Source organism: Sinohyriopsis cumingii, chromosome 4 (genome assembly GCF_028554795.1).
Source record: "Sinohyriopsis cumingii isolate HCF-2022 chromosome 4, ASM2855479v2, whole genome shotgun sequence".
NCBI lineage: Eukaryota > Metazoa > Mollusca > Bivalvia > Unionida > Unionidae > Sinohyriopsis > Sinohyriopsis cumingii.
Genome location: NC_142964.1, coordinates 117,003,274 through 117,029,865, shown reverse-complemented (window position 1 = coordinate 117,029,865; position 26,592 = coordinate 117,003,274). Strand labels below are relative to the sequence as shown.

Here is a 26,592-nt window from a genome sequence, read left to right as displayed (position 1 = left end):
TGGGGGCAAGTGTTTTGTTTACTGGCACTCTCATAAATATCTTGCCTGGGTGTTGCCGACCACCAAGTTTCTCTGCCTATTAAACCAATAATGAGCTTGTAAATTGTTACTTTTGTAGGCTTCAGCGTCATTAATTTTACTGTATTAAAAAACATTCACAGGGAGCAAGCTATGGTGCATGATTGATCGATCGATTATATTTTTACGGCACATCAGCACAATTAGGCTATTTAGCGCCATACAAAAGGTTATATGTAGGGTTATTTAAAAGTGCTAAAAGGTTTCACATCGACCAACGATATATATTTAAAAAAAGACTTGAATATAAAACTTCAAGATGGAAACGGTTATAAAAGCTAAGGTGCAAGTTTAATCTCTCCCACTTTAGCTTTTTTTTTATTATAACGTATAGAGCAATTAGCCTGCAAATTTATCATTTATAAGGTACTCATTTTTTTAGTGGGGGGTGTTTACAATTTTGTTTCAAGATGAAATATTTTAATTTTCTTTTATTTCAAGACAGTTTGTTTTCTTCAAATAATGATAAATAACTTCAATAATATGGTGTTATTTTGCTATAAACTGAAGCAAGATGTGTATTCCAGCAACTGGAAGGCAAAAATATAGAAAATAACTATGAGGTCCCAGTCCCAGAACAATAAATTTTCAGTCCCTAATATAACAGAGGTAAACCATGGTAGGTATCATGGAATGTCAAAAAATTACAATGGTATACTGCAGTGCAAATTTTTTGTGATACCTAGCTCTAGGACAACCAATCTAGGAAGTGTTTCTTCTGTGGCATCATGTACAATAAATGTATCCATGCTTCGCTTCAAGTGAACGTGCACTGACTGCTTAAAAGAATGTTATGATGTCATAGTCTCTTAACCATCATGATTTAATATGTACTAAAATACCTATGTACAATACATGAATGAACATGTACCTGGGATTCACTGCTGTGCAGTGTTAATAACGAAAGAGTTTCTGTCTTAGCTATTTTAAAATATACACATTTTGCCCACTGCCACATGCAGAAAGTGCTGGTGGTGAGAAAAAGTAATGGGAGTTCTCCAGCTGTGATTCAACTACAACCAGTGTACTTATAACCCAAGTTCTCTGCGTTGTCACACTACAGATGGGAAGTTTTCTGGATTTTTGGGCCAGAAAGCTGTCTAATTTACAAAATGTATCTTCAGCTGTAGTGATATGTGAAAATGAATATGTAGTGTTTGTTGTTATTTGCTCTGTGATGAGTATCGTTTTATCTATTTTTGAATGTTTTCTAAATTCTAATGTTTTACAGACTTGCGTTACAATAATGGCAGGTTATCAGCCTGTTTAAGTTGGCTATTTTTATAACTGACCAGGTAAGGTGAATTCAGTTATATGCTATATGCATTTAATCCCTAGCAGTCTTTGAGTTCTTATAATCCAGAGCAATTAGTCCTGTCCAAGACAGAGATTCATTTATCAATATGATTTTTATAATAATAATCTTGTTCTTATGAAATAATTTAATGCATAATGTGCATGTATGTGTAATGTATATACAGTAATTATATTCTGACTTTACAGTGTCCTGTGTACTACCTGCTCAGTCATCTCATTTTTAGCAGTTAAAGGGGAGTTGGCAAAATCAGGTTTTGTGCAACCCAGGATGCGGCCATCACTGGCAACATTGGTTCGAAGGAAGGGCATGGTTTTCTAAGTGCAAGGGGCCAAAGATTCTGGACCAGCTAGAATTGGAGGCTTGAGAGTGATCCTTCGACAGGCAGGTAGGGGTGGAACATGCAAGGCTGTTCCTTCACCATTTAATGTGAACTGTGAGATCAGAAATCTATTGTCATCACTGACCGGACACCATGAGGTAAATATCATATGATCCACTTCCTTGACACTTTTGCTAATAGACAAATGGAAGACAGAAAACAGACATTTTGGGGGTTATATCAGTAACATTTTTATTTGGGATGGTTACCACTGTTGTCACCATCTGCACCTGTTTCATTTAAATCCAACGAGACACCAGATATCTTTTTGTGAAATTCCCTTGATAACATAACCATCCAGTCTTCTGGAGAAACAATAAAATATTTTCAAGATAGCCACAGTTTCAGCCAAACTGGATGCCCGAACAGCAAAACTATCATTTTGGACCAACTAGTAGAAAAATATCTTCAGATGAAAACAATGTTGATCTTCCATTCTGGAGTAGTGATGACCAGATTTTCAATGTAGCCGTATTGGATGTCTGAGCAGCACCATTTTCATTTAGGACCATCTGGACCTTGGGATGAATATTTGGGAAAGTTTCATGGCATAGCTTAGGATTAATTAGCAATCCTGTGTTAATGGACAGATGGCTGTTGTACAATACACCATCCCTTAAGCCCTTCTGCTGAAAAGTGCCTTCCAACTCTACCCTATCATCACTTCTGAACAAAATGGACTTTGGCACAAAGAGTGAACAAAGGTTCCATGTACTATGGCATCTCACCCGCAAATCGCACCATGTGGATGCTGCTAACCCAGGCTTGACCGAATTCCTTGCATACCAGAATAAAATCCAATACATCTATATTGTTGGGGGCCAGGTGGCCGAGTAGCCTAAGGCACTCGCACACGTAGGTTGAAGTCCTGGCTCGACCATTGTTGGTATGCAAGAAAACTTGTTAGTGGCTTCCTGTGGGTCACATGTTCTTCCTCCACCAAACTTTCTGGCTGCCACGACCAATTTATTATGTGCTGAAAAAAATAGCGTTCAACCCACAAAACACAAAACTGTCAATAGTGTTCAAATGTTTAATGTGATCACAGGATCACAGCAACAGATCTAGGACTTGTTTCAAGAAGTTTTAAAACAAAATCAACATTACTGTACCACTGGAAACTGATAACTATACCTTGTTCTTTTCAATACAGGCTTGAACAAACTACAAGAGACTTTCTTTGCCAAGTCTTTATTTAGTCATTTCAGAAAGGTCTGATACATTAATGTTGGGTGTTTTTAGTTTGTAACAAAGTTAAAGTCGTCAATCTCCTTTCAAAATGCACATTAATGCACTATGTTGGACCCAATCTTCGTGAAGTATTTACTTCTTGGCAGGTTTCTTGGCTTGAACCTTCTTGGTTTCGGCCTTCTTGGCAGCTGGCTTCTGAGGCTTGATCTGTTAAGAAATCAAAAAGGAAAATTGGGATTGACCTTTGACTAAAGGCAAAGTAGAAAATTGGTAATTGCTAAGAAATATTCACTACTTTTTGTGGAGTACTGATTCTCATGAATTTCACTTGTGCTACAAACCACAAATTTAAAGACCCAATGCAAAATGATCCATGTGTGGAAATAATAGAACCTTTTCCCAAATTAACAAAAAATGTTCCTGAACAACTAACAATTTGATATGAAGGCTCAATGAATTTCTGTTTCTGACCAATAAACTGCATGTAATACTAGTCTATCAATATGCCGGAAGAAAGAAGTGCAGTATTCACTATTTCATTTATGGGGGTCAAAATGGTGATCAGCTGGAGAAAAAGGCAGGTCATTTTCTAAATTTGCTGAAGCCACACATTTACAACATAAAATATTACAAAGACGGAATGAAGTCGATACTTTTAAGTTTAAATATTTGGCTTTTCCTGCAAGATTACCTGAAATGACTAGCAAGATTTTCAAGATGGCAACTGTAACTGCCATACTGATCACATGAAGCTGAATACATTTGTTTAAAAAATTCGCCTAAATTTGGTTACTATCAATCTTCTTGTAACTAGATTTTCTTCATTCACAATAAAAAGGTATCAATGCAAGAATGCTATGAATGAACCAATTATATTCTCTGCAACATTAATAATATGGGCTGCCAATTATGGAACATTCTTTGAAAACATCAGCCTTCTTTTCCATTTCACATGATGGTGGCAATCATATTTACTGCCACAAGACATACTCAAATTGACATATGCTGTCCAATAAACGTAACCACGTCCCTTCCAGCTTTTATTTACAAGAATCTGAATATTCTTTTATATTCTTCTGTGAAGATTATTAACACTGTTCAAGAGGATTATTTTCCCTTTTGTCTTAAACATGCAATGCTTCCTTGATGCCATTTTTAAAAAAATTCTATAATCAACAGTTTGATCATGCACATGCATCTGAGGTGCAGCTGTAAAGTTAGTCTGGGTTCTCAGACTAATTTCACTAATTCTAATATGAAACCCGGATCCAAATCAAACATGGATGAACAGATTATCTGAACTTTTTGGCATTAATAATTTTTCCGTAGTCTTTGCTTCAACGTCTAAGTCTGCATTTTGAGGGTAATTATCGGAAGACTTGCGTTAAAATCGTTAAGAGTTGGTATGTCTGGAATGAAGGTAACAAGACACTGACCCCCTAAATACATATCAGGATTGACATTTTACACTGAAGGACCAAGGCTATACCTAAGGAAGGCAGTCAGTCAAACCAGTTTTGAATAAGGTTTAAGTATCATGGACTGCCATTGTCATGCATTTAAAAGTCCAGAAGATTCAAGACTTCCTATAGATTTACTGCCCAGTTATAAAGGTTGGTAGGTCTACAACTTCACCAGGAGCTCTGAGCATGCTCACCAAATAAACTGATGCAGAGTGCTTTTTTTTAAAGTTGAACTACATCAAAATACTACAAGAGACTCAACATGAGCAAAGATACATTGAAGAAAATTATGTGAGCAAAAGCAGACAAGGAATTCTGGGAAAACTACAAGCTTGTAGGGAAACAAATACATTTGTGCATATAATGAACAAAAAAATTAAATGAAACAACAGAAAAAACTTTCTTACCTTATTTATAAACATTTTCAAAGGCAGAAAACAATTTTAGTAAAATGAGTATATTAAAAATTATGAAAATAATCATTCCATTTTTATATACACACAAAACTAAATGTTATTAACCAGATTTCTTCCGACTCTTATTGTTTTGAAAATAAACACTAAAAAACATCCTTGACTTGAGAAGAAAAAAAAAAACAACCCTAAATAAGGAATGCTGTTAATTAACTTACACCACGATTGGCATTTTTTGCTTCTCGACGAGCTTTTCTGCTCTTTTCTAGAGCCTGGGCAGCGAGTCGAGCAACTTTAGCATAAGGATTCAAACGTCCCATTGCACGGTAGTTCTTAAGAGGATTCTTCTTAAGCTGGTGACGTTTATTTTGGCGTCTGAAAAATAAAAATAAATAGGTTAGTAGGAAGGTGGTTTATTAAATATGCTGTACTTGTCTGATGAATGGTATTTATGGCAAAGAAAGAAGAATCTGGGATTCAGCTACCTCTACACCAACTGCTTGAAATATAGCTATAGCCAATACTGAGTAGCATAATAGAGGAAAGGCAAGTAGATCTTCTAGTTTTAAAGATGTAGCAGGGGAAGGTGGGGATGGGGTAAAACAAACTCTAATTATCCAATACTGACCTGTCGCAACTACTATATTCTTTTCAGAGAAGTCAAAATTTTAGGAAACTTCTAGCAGGTACCCACTGATCCTAACGATCGGTTACCTAGGTACCCAATCAAAAGAAATTGTATTAAATGTGAACTTGAACTGCTTTATTGTAGGTATATACATACCAATCCCCAATAGAGGTGCAATAGTAATTGTTACTAACGCAGGTGGCAGAAAGCCTGATCTGAGCATAAAAAGACCAATCTGTATATTACATGCCATAATTCAGGAAAACTACGAGAAATGTACATTACTTAGCATAATCTGCAGTTAAAATTACTGTCACAAATTGGACAAATCCATGTGTGTAGTATGAGAGTATAGACACAAAACAAATTTATAAATCATTTACTCCCAACATGTTCTTTAAGTAGTCCGCATGTCTAACTTTCGCAAACCATCATGAAGTCTGCAAATGATGAATGCTGTATTACGTAAAATTCTTCTTTAAAAATTTTTGAAGTACTACTGATTTGTCCTTTTTCGGATGCAATGTGTTTAACTTTAACAAAATCCCTAACACTGGTCATTTAACATTCATGAGCCACATCGAAAAAGCCATATCTCTTAATATCTGAGACTGAACCAATATATTTTCGTACTGCAGCAACAACTGGAAATTCTCCACTTGTAAGTGAGCACTGAAGTAGACCACCTTGTAGCCCGAGTGATGCATTTGGCAACCTTGCACACAAACTCGTTCTGCTGTAAGAGGAACCCCATGTGCTGTGATAGCAGATCCATTCTCTGTGATCAATTTTCTGGGTTCACAGACTGAGGGCTGTTCCATTAAAATGTACATGGGACCCAGGCAAGGCATTTTTAAAGTGGGGTACTCACCCCTAGATGCAATTTAAAACTTTCTTATCATGTTAATATTAACTGTAAAATCAAAGTACCATGGCATACATTTTTTTAAAAAACTGCCTTCCCTGAATACCGTATGTTTAGGTGGCACAGCCCTTATAGACTGAATCATGATCACCAAGGAATTATTCTGAAAGGTGGGAAAGCAAAGGTTTACATATGATCTCATCACAGACTGAAGATGACCTCAGTCCATGCCCTCTGATCTGGCACTGGAGAGAAAAAGGAAGTATGTTCAGTCACGTTGTGATTAAGTCTCACTGGCACTTCCTATATGTAAAAAAATGTCTTTGTTACCAACTGCTGCAGAAACCAGGAGGATTGCTTACCATATGGACAAGCTGTTCACCAAAATAATTTTTTTGCTGGAATGTGATCCCAATTCAGACACTGTTAAGTACTGGAGGTTCCTGACATTCCCATAAAGAGGCACAGGTATTGTATTGAGGTGCACTATGGTCGACATGTTTTTTTTTTGTTGTAGAGATTGTGATGCAGTGACGTCTTGTGCAGTCCACGTGCACTCTAGATTACTGATGTGGAGTGAAGATTCTTCCCATGATCATAGTACTACCCTCTCAGGCTATAGGTGAGCATCCTAGCCTGAATCTAAGTTTACAGAAATTAATGGGTTTTGATGGGTGTGAATTGAGACTTGGGTCAAAAACTGGTCCAGATGCAAGACATCAATACAGGTGGTGGTGCAAGTCAGATCACACAGGGGAGAGGAAATATGGACTTGACAGGGTACAAATAAAGTATCTCAATTTAAACTAAGTCGGCAATCATGTTCCAGGAGAAAGAGTAAATGTGAGCCAGCAAGGTCTTGGCCAAAAGACCCCGTTATGTGAGACACAAGTTCATTGATCCTGTCCAAAGGAACATGATCCTGAACATGCTGTGGAGGAAATTCATCCTCATATATATATGAAATCAGTAAAATGGATGAGATCAGATTTCTCTAGGTTGGGGATAAGATTGAGATGAGACTATCAACCAAAAACAGAATAGGTCCTTCATAAGACAATCTCTGACAACAGGCTTCAACCAGACCCTGAAATACTGGGAGGATGGGGATCACTGGTAAAGGCTCTTGAGGTGGATGCGAAGCAGGTGAACAGAAGAGCTCAAAACTGAAATACCTTCTGTGTGGCAGGAAGATTGGGAGGGGAAGATACACATCATGAAAATTAATGGAGACAGGCCAGTTGCTAGACATTATGGTGTTTGTGATGGAGGTGGTAGTCTCCGTTTTGAAGTGTTATTCTCAAAGAAATGTATTGGAGGCAGAAAGATCAATGAGCAGAACATTTGTCTTTTTCAACATTAGTAAACTCTGAGAATATAAAACCCGGAGTCTGGTTGCTTTCCACCCTCTCGACTGCACCTGTCTTAAGGCATGCACTGCTTTCTTTAACTGAGCCAGTTTGGATTGGTGATAGATTAGAGTCCATGATAGTGGTAAATGTTCCTGGAAATGACACTGTCATCTTCCTTTACAAAGGAATGGAACCACACATTACAAAAATGGCAATAGATGCACCTAGCAGAATGCCAGGAAGAGAAGATTCTGTAAGAGGGAGTGTGATTTTCTTATAGAAAACAGGAAAGAGTCGTCAGGTCTTTCTCCCCTGGCCTCTCCAGAGTACCTCATCTAGTAAATGACAGGTGGGAGGAGGCTTTGAACCAAGACTAACTGCTAGACTGCTGAGGCTCCACTTACTTCAGAGCAGGTGCTCTTCTTTACTGGTTTTCGATGGGTTCGGAGTCACCAACAAGGATGTGTGTTGTTGGTCCCTCAAATCCTTTGATGCTATGGAGAGGACAAGACCTTCGAAGAGCATCTCCACTTTAAGTAGTTCTGCCCTTAGAAGGTTATTGCTGTGGTTCAGCAACACCTTGCACATCACCTTAAGATTTGCCGATGGCTTCCACTGACATGGAAAGTGCATGACACAATATCTTTGTTACAGCCTCTATCAAGTGCTGAAGCAATACTGGAGACAATAGTTTCTTCAAAAGGCTGAAGGAGGCCACAGAAAAGAGATTGGCATGCTAAGTGATCATCACTAGAGTGAGGGCCTTGTCTCAAATCAGATGATATCCACACCTGGAATGCACTCGAGTCCAAGGTGAGTGGGATTGCTTTTTGGCCTATGCTGGAGAATGAACTCCACAGATGAAGGCAGGGACCAGTCCAAGTATACAAACCACCCCTTTTGTCACCAAGTAAAATCCTGGCCAGGAAAAAACAAACTCACAACATAAAAGATTGTGGAAGCAGCAGAAAATCTGGACATGAGGAGTCACCAGAAAGCCTCTTCAGACTGGAAAGAATCATATTGTCCTCAGTGCCAGAAGGCTCAGGATACAAATCAAATCTAAGAGAAGGAGATGGCAAACTTTGTTCACTTCCTTACTGAACATTCAAACCTTTTCCTTCTCTAACACCTGACCAGAGAGGTGGGAAGGTGTATCAAGAACCTAATGGATGGGCAAGGACTGTTGCCACTTATTTCTCAGGAACTTGTTGGATTTGAGTCCACCATAATGGAAAGGACATCATTTTCCAGAGCCTGTTTTGAGATGAGACAAGTATTAATTTTGGTATCTCTTGCCAAGCAGGAAGACATCAAAATGGAGTTGTGTCATCCTATGACCAATGATAGGAAGATATGGGACTAATTGTACCAGCTGTCTTCCCAGATGAAGGTAATTGCTGACCATCTTGGTGAAGAGAGGCAGCCACCCCCCTTTAACTTGACCAGAGATGATGGAACAGATTCACAACTTGTATTTCATACCTTGAAACCAAGGTAAAGACCCTCATGACATCATGGTTAGGGTAAAAGATTAGCACTTGCTCCATGTAAAGAGAGTACATACTTAGGATCAAGTGTTTACAAACATGCACCTCCAGTAATGAAAAGAAAAGCTAAACTAAATTTCTTTACCTCCTAATATTACCAGATAATACAAATAACCAAATTAACCTACACTGGATCAGGTTTTACAACAGAGTCCCCTACAGTAAATGACACTGGTTGAAAATATTTTCCAGGAATTCAAGCAAAGACCATTTCTTCCTATCAACCTGCATTCTTCAGCAATAGCATGACTTTCATACAAGCTGCTGTGGTAAACATTTTGGATGTCAGCTTGGACCATTTTCAGACATCATTATAATTCTTTAAGTGAAAATCCCAGGTCATAATGAGCAACCATTAAGGGAAGTTTTGACAAGAAGATTTTCAAAAGTTATCATGGCAACCATTTTGGATGTATGCCTGGCGCTAAACTGGCAACATAACAAATCTGGTAAAAACCTAAGGATGATATAGCCATCCTTTTGGAGAGGACAATATTTTCATGATAAGGCTTTCCATTCAGGAAGAGTAGCAATAACAAAATTTAAAGATGGCTGATGTGGTTGCCATATTGGACATCAGATTATTGCTATTTTCATTCAAGACCAAATGGATATCACAAGACATCATCTAGTGAAAACCTCACTTTACGTTGTACTAAGATTTTTAAGCTGGCTGCCAGATATATTAGATGTCAGATCAGCACCACTTTTATTTAGAACCAGCTAGAAATCATAAGTCTTTCAGTAAAAGCCCCATGTTGATATGACCATCCATTCTGGATGAGTAGCAATAACATTTTCAAGATGACTGCCACGGTGGCCATATAAGACAACAGATCGGCACCACTTTCATTTAGGACCAATTAGACCTCATATAAAGTATTTTTAGAAAACACTATGTTGAGAAGACCATCTATTCAGGAGAAGTAGTGACAAGATTTTCAAAATGTCCCCTGTGGCAGCCATACTGGATCAGCACTGTTGTCATTTAGGAACAACTAGGCATGATAAGGAGTCTTTTTAAGAAATGATCATTCAGATGTCGTGATAAGATTTTTAAGATACCCATGGCGTCCATGAGTCATCAGACTGGCACCATTTTTATTTAGGACCAACTAGACATCTCAAAAGTCTTTTCGTGAGAACACCTTTGTTGATATGACCTTTCATTCAGGAGAAGTGATGTCAAGATTTTCAAGATGACTGCCATAGTGACTGGACATCAGATTGGAAACGTTTTTATTTAGAACCAACTAGATATCATAGACATTTTTTAGTACAAAACCCATGTTGATATATGCAATAATGTAGCAATAACAAGATTTTCAAGATAGCAGTACTGAATGTCAAAGCAGTATCATTGTCATTTAGGACCAACTAGGTCATGGTATTAATGTATGTCATGTTTCAAGGCAATCGTCAAAATAGTTTAGGCAGACAAATGTTAAGAAACTTGTGCTAACAGATAAACGGGCGACAGACACCTATCCCAAAAACTCTTCTGGTCTATGAAAAGTAGAGCTAAAAACATGCACCAACAACAGTGCAAAGATTATTGGGAACTAATTTTTCCTTCCTTTAATCTGTTCAATATTATAAATAGAAATTAACCAAATTAACTTACATAGGATCTCGCAGAGCAGCCTGTATTTCATCACTCTTCAGCAATCTGGTTAAATCTGTATTTGTCATTTTTGATGAAGGAAGACTGAAAAAAGGACAAAAAATGCATTTATGTTTTGGTTACCTTAGTACACAAGGATATGATGGACAAAAAAATTCTTCATGTGTTAGGGTTGAAGAGAAATCAATCATACAAAATGAATTCACAGAACTATACAGACTCCCTTGTATGTCCGGTCAAATGGAGACCCCCCTCCCCAAAGATTCTGATCTTTTGGCAAATTATGTGATGGCAGATCAGGGTCTATGTTGTTTGTTCAAATAACTCTTCCTTACAACTTCAGAGATCTGGTCAGTCAATATGTTCCTTACAACTTCAGAGATCTGGTCAGTCAATATGTTCTGCAACAACAGATCTGTCTTGCAGTTTGCATATGGACTCAATTTATGAGTATACAGTCTATCGACAGAATGATAACAGTCTATCCATGGCAACTCCCGTGCTTGTCATTACACATCACCATTACACCCATCCACCTTACGGTTACAACTCTAAAGCTACAAAATATATTGTCCTCATGGCACGGCTGGAATTGTCAAGAAATATAGATTGCTGTCTGACATCTGTTTAATAGCCAAATGCAAGTTATGTTAGCCATAAAATCGGGGTCTGTAGGATCTCTCTTGAGAAAAAAAATCCTTCAAATGCTGAAGACTCAGTTTTATAAAAACACTGGCTTCGAGGTTTCTGTTTGTTTGAATCTTCATCCGTATTTTATACAACATCAGCCTCATTCATCCAACAATAAACAGACTCAATGCCAAAAAGATTTTAAAGAGACAGTCGGTTACAGGCATTTCTCTTGTTGGCTACAGTTTGACAAATCTATACCATCAGCACAAACAAGAAAGGCCTCAAGGCTAGGATGTCTTCTGTGAAACTTGTAGGTGGATTGGCCAATTTTTAACTGCGCTTTTAATTACTTAGGTGAATTCTGATGAATGTTTTTTTAATTAGCTTTTAAAAAAATCTTTTGAAACAGCACAGCAAAAAAATTATGTTGAAAATTTGGCATCACTGCTACAAACTTAAAAATCCTTCAAACCAGGATATCTTTTATCAGATTTGGTCCAATTCTGCCAAGTTGTTTTTGTAAATTCATCATTTTAATGATTTTCAATTTATTATTTTGCAAATGGTGGTCAGGTTTAAGGGCAAATCCACATTTATAAAAGCTTGTAAGATTTCATGCTAGAATGCTTTCTGTAATGTTTGGTAAATTCAGTTGTAGCCATTTCTGAGAATTCTTCTCAAGCTCTTTCAATTTATTTTTATTAATGGTGCCCTTATTTTATGGTAGAACGTCACAATTTGTAGGAATAGCCCTTGCTGGCAGGATGCTTAATTTTACTAATTCTTTTTCTAATTCCAGTGAGTTATTTTTCAAAAGAAGTTACTTAAAAAGACTGCATCAGAAATTTCAAACAAAAAAGTTTTTTTCAAGCACTATAGTTAACCATATACAAACTTTGGACCAATGCTAATAATGCTGGGGTCGAGTCGAAGAAGTTACAGAATCAAGTATTTCATTTCTTAAACAAGAAACCTGTGATATCTTTTGCTAAATAGACACAGGCGAAGATGCTAGTGTAAGGGACCATGGGGCATAGGGGGTAAGGTAGTCATCTCGTCTCGTCAGTATAGGCATTAGTACTCGTTTGCCTGAGCATCCAACTCCAGAGTTTTCCTGCTTTTACAAAGTATTTTAAATTAGTTCCTTTTATTTATAGTTCATTCTTAATCTAGCTTAGGCTATTTTAGCTTTTCAAATTCTTAGCTGTACTTATGTTGGGGCTTTGAGTGCAATGTTGCAACTTCGAAGGCAATCTTTATCGATATCAAAGAAATTAAAAATAATAAGTAGTGTATTCTGCAAGCAAATTTCTACTCATATTTAGCAATTTTAAGTACAACGCTGTCAGATATGTACCATTTCAAGAATTATTTTTGATTACTGTGGTCGGTATGCAAGTTAAAGGTAATGTTCTCACCTAATGTATGATCTTGACTACCAGTGATCCAATTTATTTTCATGAACACTTAGACCTTTAATTTACAGCTTGTGGCAATCTTGTTTGAAAATAAACTTTCCATCATTGAGCACAGGGCTCACTCTTTTTTAAAATCAGCCCTAATGGCCCATTCAACACAGCATCCATCATTTACATCCAAAGGTGGTTAAAATACCAAATAAGGCATAGTACTAATAAGCACATAACCAAATATGTAAGTGAACCAATTACAGGAAATCAGGTTTCTGCCTTTATAACAGGTTTTTTAATCCAATTTCTTCTCAATTGTCTTTTCTGATATCTATGTCAGTAAATTAATCTTTTCAATGAAATACATTTATTTTAAAATTAAAGCACTTGTCAAGAACAGCTTCAGTTTCAAACAGTTTCCTTTTGGTGTTGACCTCAAATTCAAGCACTTTTCAAGGTAACCAGCAAAATTAAAGTGTTTTTCAAGGTTATGTAAATACGGTATCTCTGCCTGGATGCATTCTCACATAATCTTTTAAAAGATTTTAGGGCCATTCCATATAAACACAAATGGTCTTTGGGAAAGGCACATTCTTTTCAAAATATATGCAAGGGTACTCAGATCACCCAAAGAGTTCATATGAAAATGATACAAAATTCTAAATGCATCTATGGGTGACTATTCTATTATAAAAGTGCCTTCCATGGGTCCCATGTATATTTTTTTTACTGGAACAGCTCTTAGATGGTGTTATGTTCTGGGGAACAGTGGTCATACTTGCCGATATATAGAGCATCATCCTGAATAAATGTGAAACTCATCTATGTCGGGGTGCTTTCTGTCATATTTAGACAAACTTTGTTCAGCTATTGCAAGAAATAGTTTCATATATTTTTTATTTAGGTCTGTTTCACATATTTTTATTTAGGTCTTTAACAAACATGGGTGCAAGTATGTTATCATTCTGCACAGGCCAAACACGAACCTCTAGCATGTCAGATATTAACAACATATGTGAAGTTGAACATAGCTACAAATGCAGAACATCTGTGATTTGCTCAGAACACACCCACCAATTAGAACATCTGTGATTTACAGTCACATAAGTAGAACAGATGTGATTTACAAAGTCAAGCACAGCCACTTGGGCTGAACAGCTTCAATCTGCAGTTGAAAACAGATGTACAGCTGTGATCTGCACAGATGAGCATGGACAATGATATAGAACAGCTGTAACTAGCACAACAGCCACTTACGTAGAACATCCATGATTTACAAAACCTTAACATTGATGGCACTAATCACAGCATAAAGTTGACAAGTTTCCACTCACAGGCAGAAAACAATAACAAGAGTTATTCAAACATAAATTCAAGTGCTACAGAACAACTAGTGTGACCCAGTGGTCTGACAGCTTCTCAGAAAAATCATATGGGCCAAGTCTGATAATAATAAAAAATGCTTGTCTGTACATTCTGCATGCTTATAATTTACTGAACATCTAGTATACTTCATGTAATTCTCGATGCCTTTCACCACTTTATTCTATGCACTAAGCTGTAATGCATATCTTTAGAATCTAATGTTTCTCAAGCTATTTTATAGAATTTCTTACTTGTATCCATTTTTCTCTGCAGACTCTTTTCTCCATGTGCCATACAGACCATCCAATTTGCGGAAAGCCGACTCTGTCCAAATACAAAATCGACCAACATGGCCACCAGGAGCCAGTTTTAAAAGATTCAGCCTGGATACATTTATCAGTGTTATGCCTGTAATATAGAGAACAGATAGCTTGTATTGTATATACATACTTATAAATCAAGTCCAAATGCAAAATGCACAGACTAAATCTGCCACCACATACTGCAATGGAGTACTGGGGTCTATGCTGTTTGTTAGTAATAATCAGAAGAACAAACCAAAAAGATCGTCATCTGCCAATGCATTATGTACTGGTACATAGGGGTCTTTTCTGTTTCTTGACTGTAGTTGGAATTTATTTATAAGTAGGATATATACGGTAGGTAAAGACTTTACTTTTGATGAAACATAATTCCTCTGAACGAAAAAGTTTACGCTGAATTGACCAAATATTTATAAATTTAACAGAACATGGAATTTATGGTAACCAACCTGCCATGAGAATGTCTACAATCATTATCATGATTATAATGACAGTGACTGCAATAATGACAGCAAAAATAAGTAAAACAATGCCCAAAATATATAAAGGAAGAAATGTCTGGTTACTCAACAATGAATAAACATCCCTATGTTTTTCTGCAAATTTTACCATATAGCCACTAGCGTGCCGAGGTGCCATAAAACTGCTCCATACATACACTTATCAAATTTTTTAATTAGTTGCAAACAATAAATGGTGGATGTGAGACATGCAAACAGCCTCACATTCATCGAGGCTGTTTCTGAATGTAAAGGCATGACAAGTAGTCCGTCAGGTTGGTACAAGTGTCAAACCATTTAAATCAAACATGGACCTGAATTCTCATGCTAAGTGCTAAAGTGGCATAAACATAATTCACAATTTGAGCTCTGAACCTCATTTCAAGTCTAAAATTCTAGCCCTAGGGAAAAAGGTTTTTTAAAAAAATTCATGGAATTCATATTCATCTGAAATTTTCAATATCTGACGTGCCCCACTTGAGGTCAGATTTTTAAAAAAAATATTTGTGTATATGTGTGTGGTCATTCCATTTCAAAATAAAGGGGAAAATTTCAAAATGTTGGAGGGATTTAATGAAGAAATTATGATAGGGACTTAAAAGCGATGCACTTGTACATTCATTTGATTTTTCAGTGCCCTTTTTTTTGGACAAATTAGTGTGAATTGGACACTTGCAATGTCCTAGCACAGATAATGCATGCAAGAAACACAAAATTTACAAGTCAAAGGCGGCTCTCTTTAATATTTCTTTGAAAGAAAAAAAAAAAATGAATATACAAATTACCTATGGCACATGCATATAGTAAAGCTATAGCTTTAACTTGTTTTTATGATCTGCCACAGAAAGTACTCAAAATGTTTCAAAAATTCTTGCATCGAGGTACAATTGTGGCGCTGTAAGGTGGAGATATAATATTACAAAAAGACATGCTCATGCCTTCAAAATTTAAGGGGTTTGTTACCTGGTATGTTTCTAAAAGCTTTGGAAATGCCATTGTCTTGGCCATATATGATAAGTGGGCCTCTCTTTTGCATGCGCCTTCTGTTTCTCATTTTTCCAATTCCCGCACGGAATCTTTTTGAATTGTATACCTGAGAAAGTTAAAATATTTGATAAACAGCAACCTAAAACAAAAAAAATATTAGCTACCATGTAAAATCTGCATCTTTATAAATCTTCAAAACAAATTTTTCATTACTTGTTATACAGTGCCCTATGTTAAATCATTATCATGTATCTTTAATCATAATAGCAGCAAAAAAATTGAACTTTCACACTCACATATTAGAAGAGTGGGACCAACTGAATTAATTGTTACTTAACAAAAAAAATTGGATTCTTAAGTTAAACAGTGGCTGTACACCGACTCCAGTATATCACATTAATAATCAGCCAATTTGAATTTTCCAAAACAAAACAAAACCTGGCAATTTAACTCGACAGAATAGGTTCATGTAGTAGTGTTGTTTTGGGGTTAATGCCATTTCTCAGCACATACATGGTGGCCAGAATTAATGGCGGAGGATGAACCTGGAAAAACCCAGTAAGAACCACCAACCCATTGGAAGCTACTTGCAAGCATTCTCATATGCCCTAATTGGTTCAGCCTGAGACCCAAACCCACGCGGAAAGAGGTGAGGTGGCAGTGACTGGTAACAGCGAGCACCTTAGACCACTGCCATCTGAGGCCCCTTCATGTAGTAGTTGAAGCAGTTTATCTGTGTTAATGTTAACAAACTACAAATTGTTTGGTCTGGTGTTTTAGGACAGGTTATTTAGTTCTGGTGTTTTAGGACAGGTTATTTAGTTCTGGTGTTTTAGGACAGGTTATTTAGTTCTGGTGTTTTAGGACAGGTTATTTAGTTCTGGTGTTTTAGGACAGGTTATTTAGTTCTGGTGTTTTAGGACAGGTTATTTAGTTCTGGTGTTTTAGGACAGGTTATTTAGTTCTTGTGTTTTAGGACAGGTTATTTAGTTCCACCAAAGCAAAGGGAGTAAAGTGCCCTGCCTTGGGACAACACCTCTAGTTGACCTTGGCTGATTTGTTGCTAGCATCCGAAACCTACAAACTTTGGCACAATTTTCGCATGTTGACCACTAAAATGTAAGAAATGCCAATTAAAATGCCATCTATATGTATGCCTAAAGGGTCAGAAATACATTGGCAGTTTTTCATGGTTGTAGTGGCAATTTTGAAGACAATTTTAACTTAGTTAACTGAAATTGTTGTATGTAGCATTTAACGCCATTTTCAGCACATGATAGACTATACATGGCAGTCAGTATTAAGGGTGGAAGAAGAAACCGGGAAATCGCTGGAAAGAACCACCGACCCACGATAAGCTACTGGCAAGCTTTCTCACATACCCCCATTGGCTGAATCCGAGACTCGAACATACGCAGACAGAGGTGAGATGGCAATGATCCATAACAGATCGCTTTAGACCATTTGGCCACTCGGGGCCCCAGTTAACTGAAATACTTTTAGTTTTCATCTCAGAATTCTGAATTTGACCATTACCTTTTGAAATTCCTTCCAGTATAAATGAAGTTTTCATGTTCAGTAGTGCGGCCTGTTTTTATTACTATAATTCAATGATGAAAACACTGGCACTTCCAATGAGTAATCAGCTCGGTTTTTTGAAGCTATGGGTAAAATATGACAGTGATAGTAAAAGCTTTGCTCCGACCATCAAATATATATCTTAAACAAAGCTTTCCTCTTGCCTTCTTCCTGAATAATTTAAATTTTTCATTTCTTTATCCTTGATATGAATTACAATTATGTGTCATTGTTTTTAAACTCCAACCCCCAAACATTGCAGTATGCTGTTACATCTGATGTGCATCTGTTATGAAGCAGTATGACTTACCTTTTGTATGTCATGCCAGGCCTTCAGTTTTTTTAGAAGGGAAACTGCTTCCTTGGTCTTCTTGTATTCCTGTACTTTGTCACTAACCACAAGGGGGACCTCTGGGATCTCTTCAATTCTGTGGCCTGAAGGAGAAAATATCAATGTCAAAGGTTCATGAGAAATGTCACTAACCACAAGGGGGACCTCTGGAATCTCTTCAATTCTGTGGCCTGAAGGAGAAAATATCAATGTCAAAGGTTCATGAGAAATAATACACACAAGTACAAAACAGAAGTCGACACAGTAAACAGTTGTCACTTACTTGACAGCAAACTGTCAAATCTTCAACTTCATCTGATACAACTTAGGTCAACCACTGCACATTGAAAATTCCAACACGCAACCTAAAAATTTAATAACAAGCTAGGAGTAACTCAAGATATAAGCTTGATCAATAAAGTTTGATGTAGAATCTGCATGGTAATATGCCAAGCCAGTTTCCATTTACTGAAGTTTTCATCAAAGTTTCATGGAAATACAACATACCAAAAAAAAACAAATCAACCTAACAATGTTTAATCTGACCTTTTATGTCAAGTACATTGTATTTTTACAGAGAGAAACTATATTCTATGTACTTTCCTCCCTACTAAGGTTCATAGAAAATGCAAGTTCAAAATGTTACCCCCTCTTTAAAACTGAATTTTATCATTGCAATTCATAATGTAGAAATTTCACTAAATCAGTAATAATTTGCAAATGCCGGAACAATTGGCAACTCGACAACAACCTTGTATTAATGTACAATGGACAGATGACACAAAAGTCCATCACACAAGCTCTTCTGGTCTCTGACCAGTAGAACTAAAAGTGCTTGATTATCAGTAATTCTTTATTAATCTTATATTCATTGTAGGTTTGCAGGCATCAGGTTGGTTAAGTGTCTCATCACAAACTGTCAGTAACACGGACCATTGTTATCATCACATGATCTGCAAACCTAATGAATTGTTGTCAGATGTACAATAATGCCATTAGAGCAGTTATGGATCTGTGCATCACAATAGGCCCCACTCATTAGGATATACTCCTTAGGGTTTTTGGACATATAAATTGTGTTGGGAAACCAAAGTTAGGAAAAAAATCAGCATGCAGGAGCCAGGACTTCACTAAATGACATGGAATTCTAGAAATCCAATTCCTTCAAGGAATTAATAATTGAAGCAACATCCCATTTAAAAGATATCAGTTCATCGACAAGTGCCAAAACTGTGTCCAAAATGGAGTGACAAAACAAAACCCATAGACACATCTAGGTCACTGAAACAATCTTCACATCAAAATGCATTAGAATATGCAAATCCCACGCATATATGAAATCGACTGGCAAGGGCCATGACTCATCAAAAATGATGAAGAGAAAAAATCCAAAAAAGGCCTTCCAAATAATGTCTATAAAATATTAAATCAAAATACAAGGAATGACTCAAGTTGTGCATGTAAAAAAAAGATGTTAATTTTCAAGGGCCACAACTTTGTCTGCAAATGGCACTGAGGAGACATAACTCACAAAATGTTGATCTAGGGCTCAGACAGTGTTGATACCAAAGCTCATCATAAAGTGCTGCATGATTCTTTTGCCATGCTGGATACAAGCAACATCCTGTATGAAGATACGAAAGTGCCATGGGCCGTAACTTTATTCCAAATGTAGTAAACAATACAAAATCCATAAATGGCACATCTCTGTCTACGGGGCAATGTTCTTGCCAACTTACATCAGAATATATTCAATGTATCTATGCTGGTTACAAGCAACACCCTATATGAAGATTACGAGGCTGATCATGAGCCATAACTCCAAATTGGGGTTGAACTATACTGGAAATCAAAACTGATCGTAAAAGGCCAACAACAATCCAAATTTTAAGACGAACTGACAACACTTCTAAGAGGCACATCTACATGTAACAGGCAATTCACATACCAAATGACATCCAATTATGTGGAAGGGTTACTGAATTGTGCTGGTCATAAGATGTATGAATGGTGGACTGACAAAAAAGGTTAATATTGCATTCACCTTCAACCCCAATAGATGTATCCACCTACCAATTTTAAAAACTAAAGGCATTAAGGATATCAAACAATGAACAAAACTTGGTCACTTCATATATCAATCTAAATTTTTTAACCCAATTGTCATCATGGGGTCTCTGATACTGTCATCTTCACGTTTCAAACGAAATGGGAGTTTCTTTACTAACACAACTGCTAAGGTCAAGTAAATATTTCTGACAATAGCTGTGATGTAGCTTTAGTTTTCATTGATCTCCAAACTATTATGTAAATTTCAGAATCTTGGGGAGTTCCATGTTTGGACAAGTTTGTAAAAGTTTAAGTTAGGGACCCCCTGGTAAAAACAAGGCCAGAAATTATAAATTGATGAATGAAATGGTCAAGTTTTGTACAATTTTATATCCTTCTTGTTTTCTGTTTTTAAAACTGCTAGGAGGGTACAAACTGATAATAGTATAAACAATGCTATACAGGGCCCCTACACTTCAATGTGGATCCTTAATAGCATTTCTTCTCCGTTTGGCAAAACAAATAAATAAATTCCGGGTCTTTTCAATTTGCTTCATGCATAGAATTTCTGAAAACACATAAATACTAACTGAATGGAACTGAAATCATGTTGACATGTGAAGTATTATGTAGTAAAACGTTTTACTGTTTATTGTATCAAGTTCTTTTGTCAACTTCCATCCAACTAATTTTTTAAAAACAATTTGGCAAGTTGAATTTAACAGGTTTATCTACAAGAACACTTGTGTGTATTTTTTAAATTCTGTCAAGGTCTTGTATGCATTAAAATAAAGGATTGAGAGCAAGATGGGGATATTTCTTAGTTTTTGGTAAGCCATGTTATCTTGGGCCAAAAAATGTGCTTCAAGTTGGCCCCCCCCCCCACAATTAAATATATATTTTGAAGAAAAAAATGACCAGCTTATTCTAATTTTAAAAACAAGGATAACACACACTGTTAACCTGTTATCATGGTAATTGTATTTTTTACAGACTTTTTACAACTTTGGTCCAATAGATCCAGTCTTGCAGCCTTGTAGTCACATTTAGACTGATCCTGATATAGTCCAAAGTGATAAAAGAGGTTTGCCAGATATCTAAAAAATCAAGAATTTCTTCAAATTTACAGGATTAAATTACTTTTTTAATCACAAACATTATCTGAAAATTCACCATGTATTTGTTAAAAAACATCTGCAATTTCTCTCACCGATTTGGCAGAAATATCTTTGACCTGTAATAAAGACGGTGGAGCTAATGTTTTCTTAGCATTTAATTTGTTTAAAAACTTCCATATCTGATCACTAGCCCGTTCTCTTCCATTACTGATTTGTAGTACTTTGTCTTCTTAGTCCGACATTTACTTTGTTCCTGCATTCTTTATGATTTCCATATATTACTTTGAAGATAGCATCATGGTGGCCAAATTGGAGGTGTGACCAGAACCACGTTCCTTAAACCAACTACATATGAACATAAGAAGTCTTTTAGTGAAAAGCCCATGATAACACACGTAGTTTGGCAGTGGAAGCAATAACATTTGTAATCTGCACATTTTCATTACTAGATATCACAAATCTTTCACTGAAAACCCAATGCGAGAATGATAACTAAACTTCCAAGTAGCAGCCATATTGAACATTCAAGAAGAACCATTTCCACTTTGGTCCAACTGGACCCTGGATGAATGTGTGTGTGTAAAGTTTCATGCCAAGTTTCCCCAATAGTTTAGGAGAAGTGGAAATCTGCAACAAATTCCTAATGGAGGGACAACATACAACGAGCCAAGAGACAGGTTCTTATTGTCTATGACATGTAGAAACAAAAACTGCTGCATATCATTATCTGCTTCAACTTTTTAATAGGCTTCAATGTATTGTAGGTTTGCAGATATCAGGTTGGTTAAGTGTCAGATCACAAAATATCAGTAACACGGACCATAGTTATCATCACATGATCTGCAAACCTAAATAACATTTGATGTACATGTCTAATGCACAAAAATTACTTTTTGTAAAAAATGAGGCTTATTAATGACCGATGATTAGCATTTTAAAAAATTCCCACCTACTACAATTTGATCCATAAGATGTTAAACTGAGGTACATGCAATGGGACACCACCACTAATAAAAATGGACAATCTGGGAGCATAACTATTATAAATGATGATTGTTGTTATGCTAGGTTCAATGCCATTTTTAACCACCTAAGAGGCTATATATGGCAGCAAGTATAAATTGTGGAGCAAGAACCCAGAAAATTCCATAAAGAGTCACAAACCCATGAGAAGCTTTGGCAAGCTTTCTCACATACACTGATGAGCACAAGATATAAACATACATGGACCAAGGTGAGATGGCAGTGATCGGAAAAGGTGAGCACATGAGACCACTTGGCCATCTGGGGCCCCTCTAAATGATGAGGTGGAATGCGTAAAATCAACCATTAATGAGCCATCATTCAGTGATTTTCAAATCCACTTAAGCAAGTTAACTTTAATAACATTTGTAAATCCCTGCATCAGAAAATCAAGAATTTCTTCAAATCTACAGGATTAAATCACAATATCTGAAAATGCACCATGTATTTGTTAAAAAACATCTGCAATATCTTTCACCGATTTTGCAGAAGTATCTTTGACCTGAAACAAACATGGTGGAGCTAATGTTTTCTTAGCATTTAACGTATTTAAAAACTTCCATATCTGAGCACTAACCTGTTCTCTTCCATTGCTTATCTGTAGTACTTTTTGTCTTCTCAGTCCAACATTTACTTTCTTCCTCCATTCTTTATGATTTCCATGTATTACTTTATAGATGGCATCACAGTGGCCAAATTGAGTTGTGACCTGAACCACATTCATTTAACCAACTACATATGAACTTAAGAAGTCTTTTAGTGAAAAGCCCACGATAACACATTGTTTAGCAGCGGAAGCAAGAACAATATTTGTAATCTGCACATTTTCATTACTAGATATAAGTCATTCAGTGAAAACCCAATGCGAGAATGACCACCTATGAAGTAATAGTGATAACAAAACTTCCAAGTGGCAGCCACATGAAACATTCAAGAAGACCCATTTCCACTTTGGTCCAACTGGACCCCGAATGAATGTGTGCATAAAGTTGCATGGCAATTTTCCCCAACAGTTTAGGAGAAGTGGAAATCGGCAACAAATTCCTAATGGAGGGACAACATACAACAAGCCAAGAGACAGGTTCTTATTGTCTATGACATGTAGAAACAAAAACTGCTGCATATCATTATCTGCTTCAACTTTTTAATAGGCTTCAATGTATTGTAGGTTTGCAGATATCAGGTTGGTTAAGTGTCAGATCACAAAGTATCAGTAACACGGACCATAGTTATCATCATATTATCTGCAAACCTAAATAACATTTGATGTACATGTCTAATGCATAAAAATTACTTTCTGTAAAAAATGAGGCTTATTAATGACTGATGATTAGCATTTTAAAAAATTCCCACCAACTACAATTTGATCCATAAGATGTTAAACTGAGGTACATGCAATGGGACACCACTACTAGGAAAAATGGAAAATCTGGGAGCATAACTATTTTAAATGATGACTGTTGTTATGCTAGGTTCAATGCCATTTTTAAACACCTAAGAGGCTATACATGGCAGCCAGTATAAATTGTGGAGCAAGAACCCAGAAAATTCCATAAAGAGGCACAAACCCATCAGAAGCTATTGGCAAGCCTTCTCACATACATTGACAGAGCCCAAGATTTGAACACACACAGACCAAGGCGAGATGGCAGTGATCGGTAAAGGTAAGCACACGAGACCACCTGGCAACCCTCTAATGATGAGGTGGAATATGTAAAATCAACCATTAATAAGTCGTCATTCAATGATTTTCAAATCCACTTAGGCAAGCTAACTTTAATGACATTTGCAAATCCCTGCTTTAGACACTACCTCGGCACAATAATGATGACAGGGTGCGAAGCAGAAGCAAAAACAAATGTACAAATATTTTTACACAAAAACTGTAGGAAGATAAACCTTTCAAATAATATGCAGTAGATACTAACATTTTTGATCACTTGCCTGGTTTTCTTTTATTGCTTATTTGTAGTAATTACTTTTGTCCTCTCAGTCCACGTTTTATTTCGTTCTCCACTGTTTATGATTTCCATATATTACCTTAAAGACAGCAATCATGGTGGCCAAATAGGATGTCTGACCAGAACCACATTCATTTAACCAACTACATGTCAATGTATCACAAGTCTTTTAACTGCTGCACGTCATTATCTGTTGGAGCTTTTGTAATAGGCTTCAAATGTATTGTAGGTTTGCAGACATCAGGTTGGTTAAGTGTCTATCACAAAATATCAGTAACACGGACCATAGCTATCATCACATGATCTGCAATCCTAAATAACCTTTGATGTATGTGTCTATTGTACAAGAACTACTGTTTTTTATATAAAAATAAAGCTATTAGAGAGTGATGATCAGAAATTGTTTCCAACCAACACAATTTTTGCTCCTCAAGGCATAAAAGTGAGCTGCTTTATTGGGAAACCATCACTAGGAAAAATGGCCAATCTGAGGATACATGTCCATTAGATGATGCTCGTTGTTGTGGTGATTTTAATGCCATTTTTCAGCACATGAAAGGCTGTAAATCATGGCCAGGATAAATGGCGGAGGAAGATCCTGGGAATATCCTTCGAGACCCATCAACTCATGTCAAGCTTTCTCATGCACACACACTGGCAAAGCCAAAGACTCAAACCCATAAAGACTGTGGCGAGATGGCAGTTGAGTAAAAGCAAGTGCATCAGACCACTTGGCCAACTGTGGCCCCTCTATATGATGAGATGGAATGCTTAAAATACAGAACTATTAACTAGACATCAATCAGGGATTCACAAATCCACTTGTACAAGGTGACTAAATGTTTCATACCACCATAGCACAAAAATGGCGCCATGGTGCCAAATTCTATGTAAAGTTCTATAAATGTAAAGAAGTATTATTACACAAAAAGTGAAGGAAGATAATCCTTTCAAATAAATGTATTCGTGCAGTACTACCATTTTTTAAGATCACCAGCCTGGTTTTCTTCCACTGCTTATTTGTAGTAATTACTTTTGTCTTCTTGGTCCATGTTTTATTTGTTCCTCCAGTGTTTTTAATTTATATACATTTTCAAGATGGCAAAATTGGAAGTCTGACCAGAACCAGGTTCATTTAACAAACTATACATACAAATCTTCATGAAAAGCCCACATTAACAAACAAATCTAAGAAAGAGCATGAGAGCAACATTTTTAAACCACAGCAACTATGTTGGATGTTAGACGTGCACATTTTCAACCAAGAGTACCAGATAGTATAATAAGCCTTTCAATGAAAACAATGCCAGAATGACCAACTATTTAGTAGAAATGATGACTAAATTTCCATGTGGCAGCCATATTGAACATTCAAGAAAACCCATTTCCAGAATGTGGGTGTAAAGTTTCAAGGTTGTAACATGCAGAAACAAAAACTGCTGCACGTCATTATTAGTTTGAATTTTTGTAACAGACTTCAAATGTATTGTAGGTTAGCAGACATCAGGTTGGTTAAGTGTCTATCACAAAATATCAGTAACACGGACCATAGCTATCATCACATGATCTGCAAACCTAACTTTTGATGCACAACAAATATTTTTGTAAAATTAAGCTATGAGTGACTTTGAATAGTAAAAAAACTGTCCACCAACTACAATTTGCAGCCTAGGACAGAAACTTCACTAGTTCCAGTGTTTTTCAAAACCGATCACTTCTCTTTAAGCATTATGAGATTGTGGACTGCAAGCAAGGGTTAATTACCTCCAAAACTGAAGAGCCATACAGTGCGCAAAATTATGTACCTCAGAAAATTAAGATTTGAAAATCTAAGTGCCACAATAAGCATCAGCAATTTTATGCTTTGCAAAAAACACTCAATAAATCTTTTTTTGTTTTAAAAGAATTGTGCTTAGGTTAAAATTACTTTCAAGAGATAAATTGACTTTAGTAAATCATGAAAATTAACAAAGTAATCGGGCCACATGTTTGGAACTAATTTGTTGCTCTTAACATATAGATGCAACCTCACAGTTGGACGGCATAGGGATAATAGCCAAATTTGGATAGCAAATTGCCAGATAGCAGAGCTTTTTTTAATCACCTATGGGGCAGAGTACTTAGGACCTTAAACCAATGTACTTGTGTGGAAACTACCATGAGAAAAAATGAGCACTCTGGGGACGGAACTCCACAATGATCAAACCTGAGACTTCAACCCACACTGATCCAGTTGAAACGGCAGTAACAGCTGGCACTTTAGACCACTCAGCCACCTGGGGCCACTCTAAATGATGAACGCTAAAATCCAAAAATATTCATGGTCATCAATCAGTGATTTACAACTCCACTTACTTCAACTCCCATGACAAGCTCAAGTTTGCAAAGCACTTGACCTTGAGCCAGTGAAACAAATTGAGAGGGATAAAAGATACATGAAATTCCATTTAATGT

At 36.5% G+C, this 26,592-nt stretch overlaps 1 protein-coding gene across 2 annotated transcripts in view; it reads right to left on the bottom strand.

Annotated features, from left to right (window-relative positions):
• Positions 1 to 2,950: 2,950 nt before the first annotated feature.
• Positions 2,951 to 26,592, bottom strand: part of LOC149801957 (large ribosomal subunit protein uL4A-like) — a 34,326-nt gene continuing 10,684 nt past the window's right edge. The window contains exons 4-9 of one of the 2 annotated variants that reach the window (XM_089956356.1): positions 17,967 to 18,178; positions 16,055 to 16,184; positions 14,520 to 14,676; positions 10,862 to 10,945; positions 5,061 to 5,217; positions 2,951 to 3,173 (exon numbers count right to left, since the gene is read on the bottom strand). In XM_089956356.1, coding sequence (XP_089812482.1) covers positions 3,099 to 3,173; positions 5,061 to 5,217; positions 10,862 to 10,945; positions 14,520 to 14,676; positions 16,055 to 16,184; positions 17,967 to 18,178 — 815 coding nt within the window. In that variant the 3' untranslated portion in view covers positions 2,951 to 3,098. The remainder of the gene's footprint in view (positions 3,174 to 5,060; positions 5,218 to 10,861; positions 10,946 to 14,519; positions 14,677 to 16,054; positions 16,185 to 17,966; positions 18,179 to 26,592) is intronic. The other variant, XM_089956357.1, reaches the window with a different exon arrangement.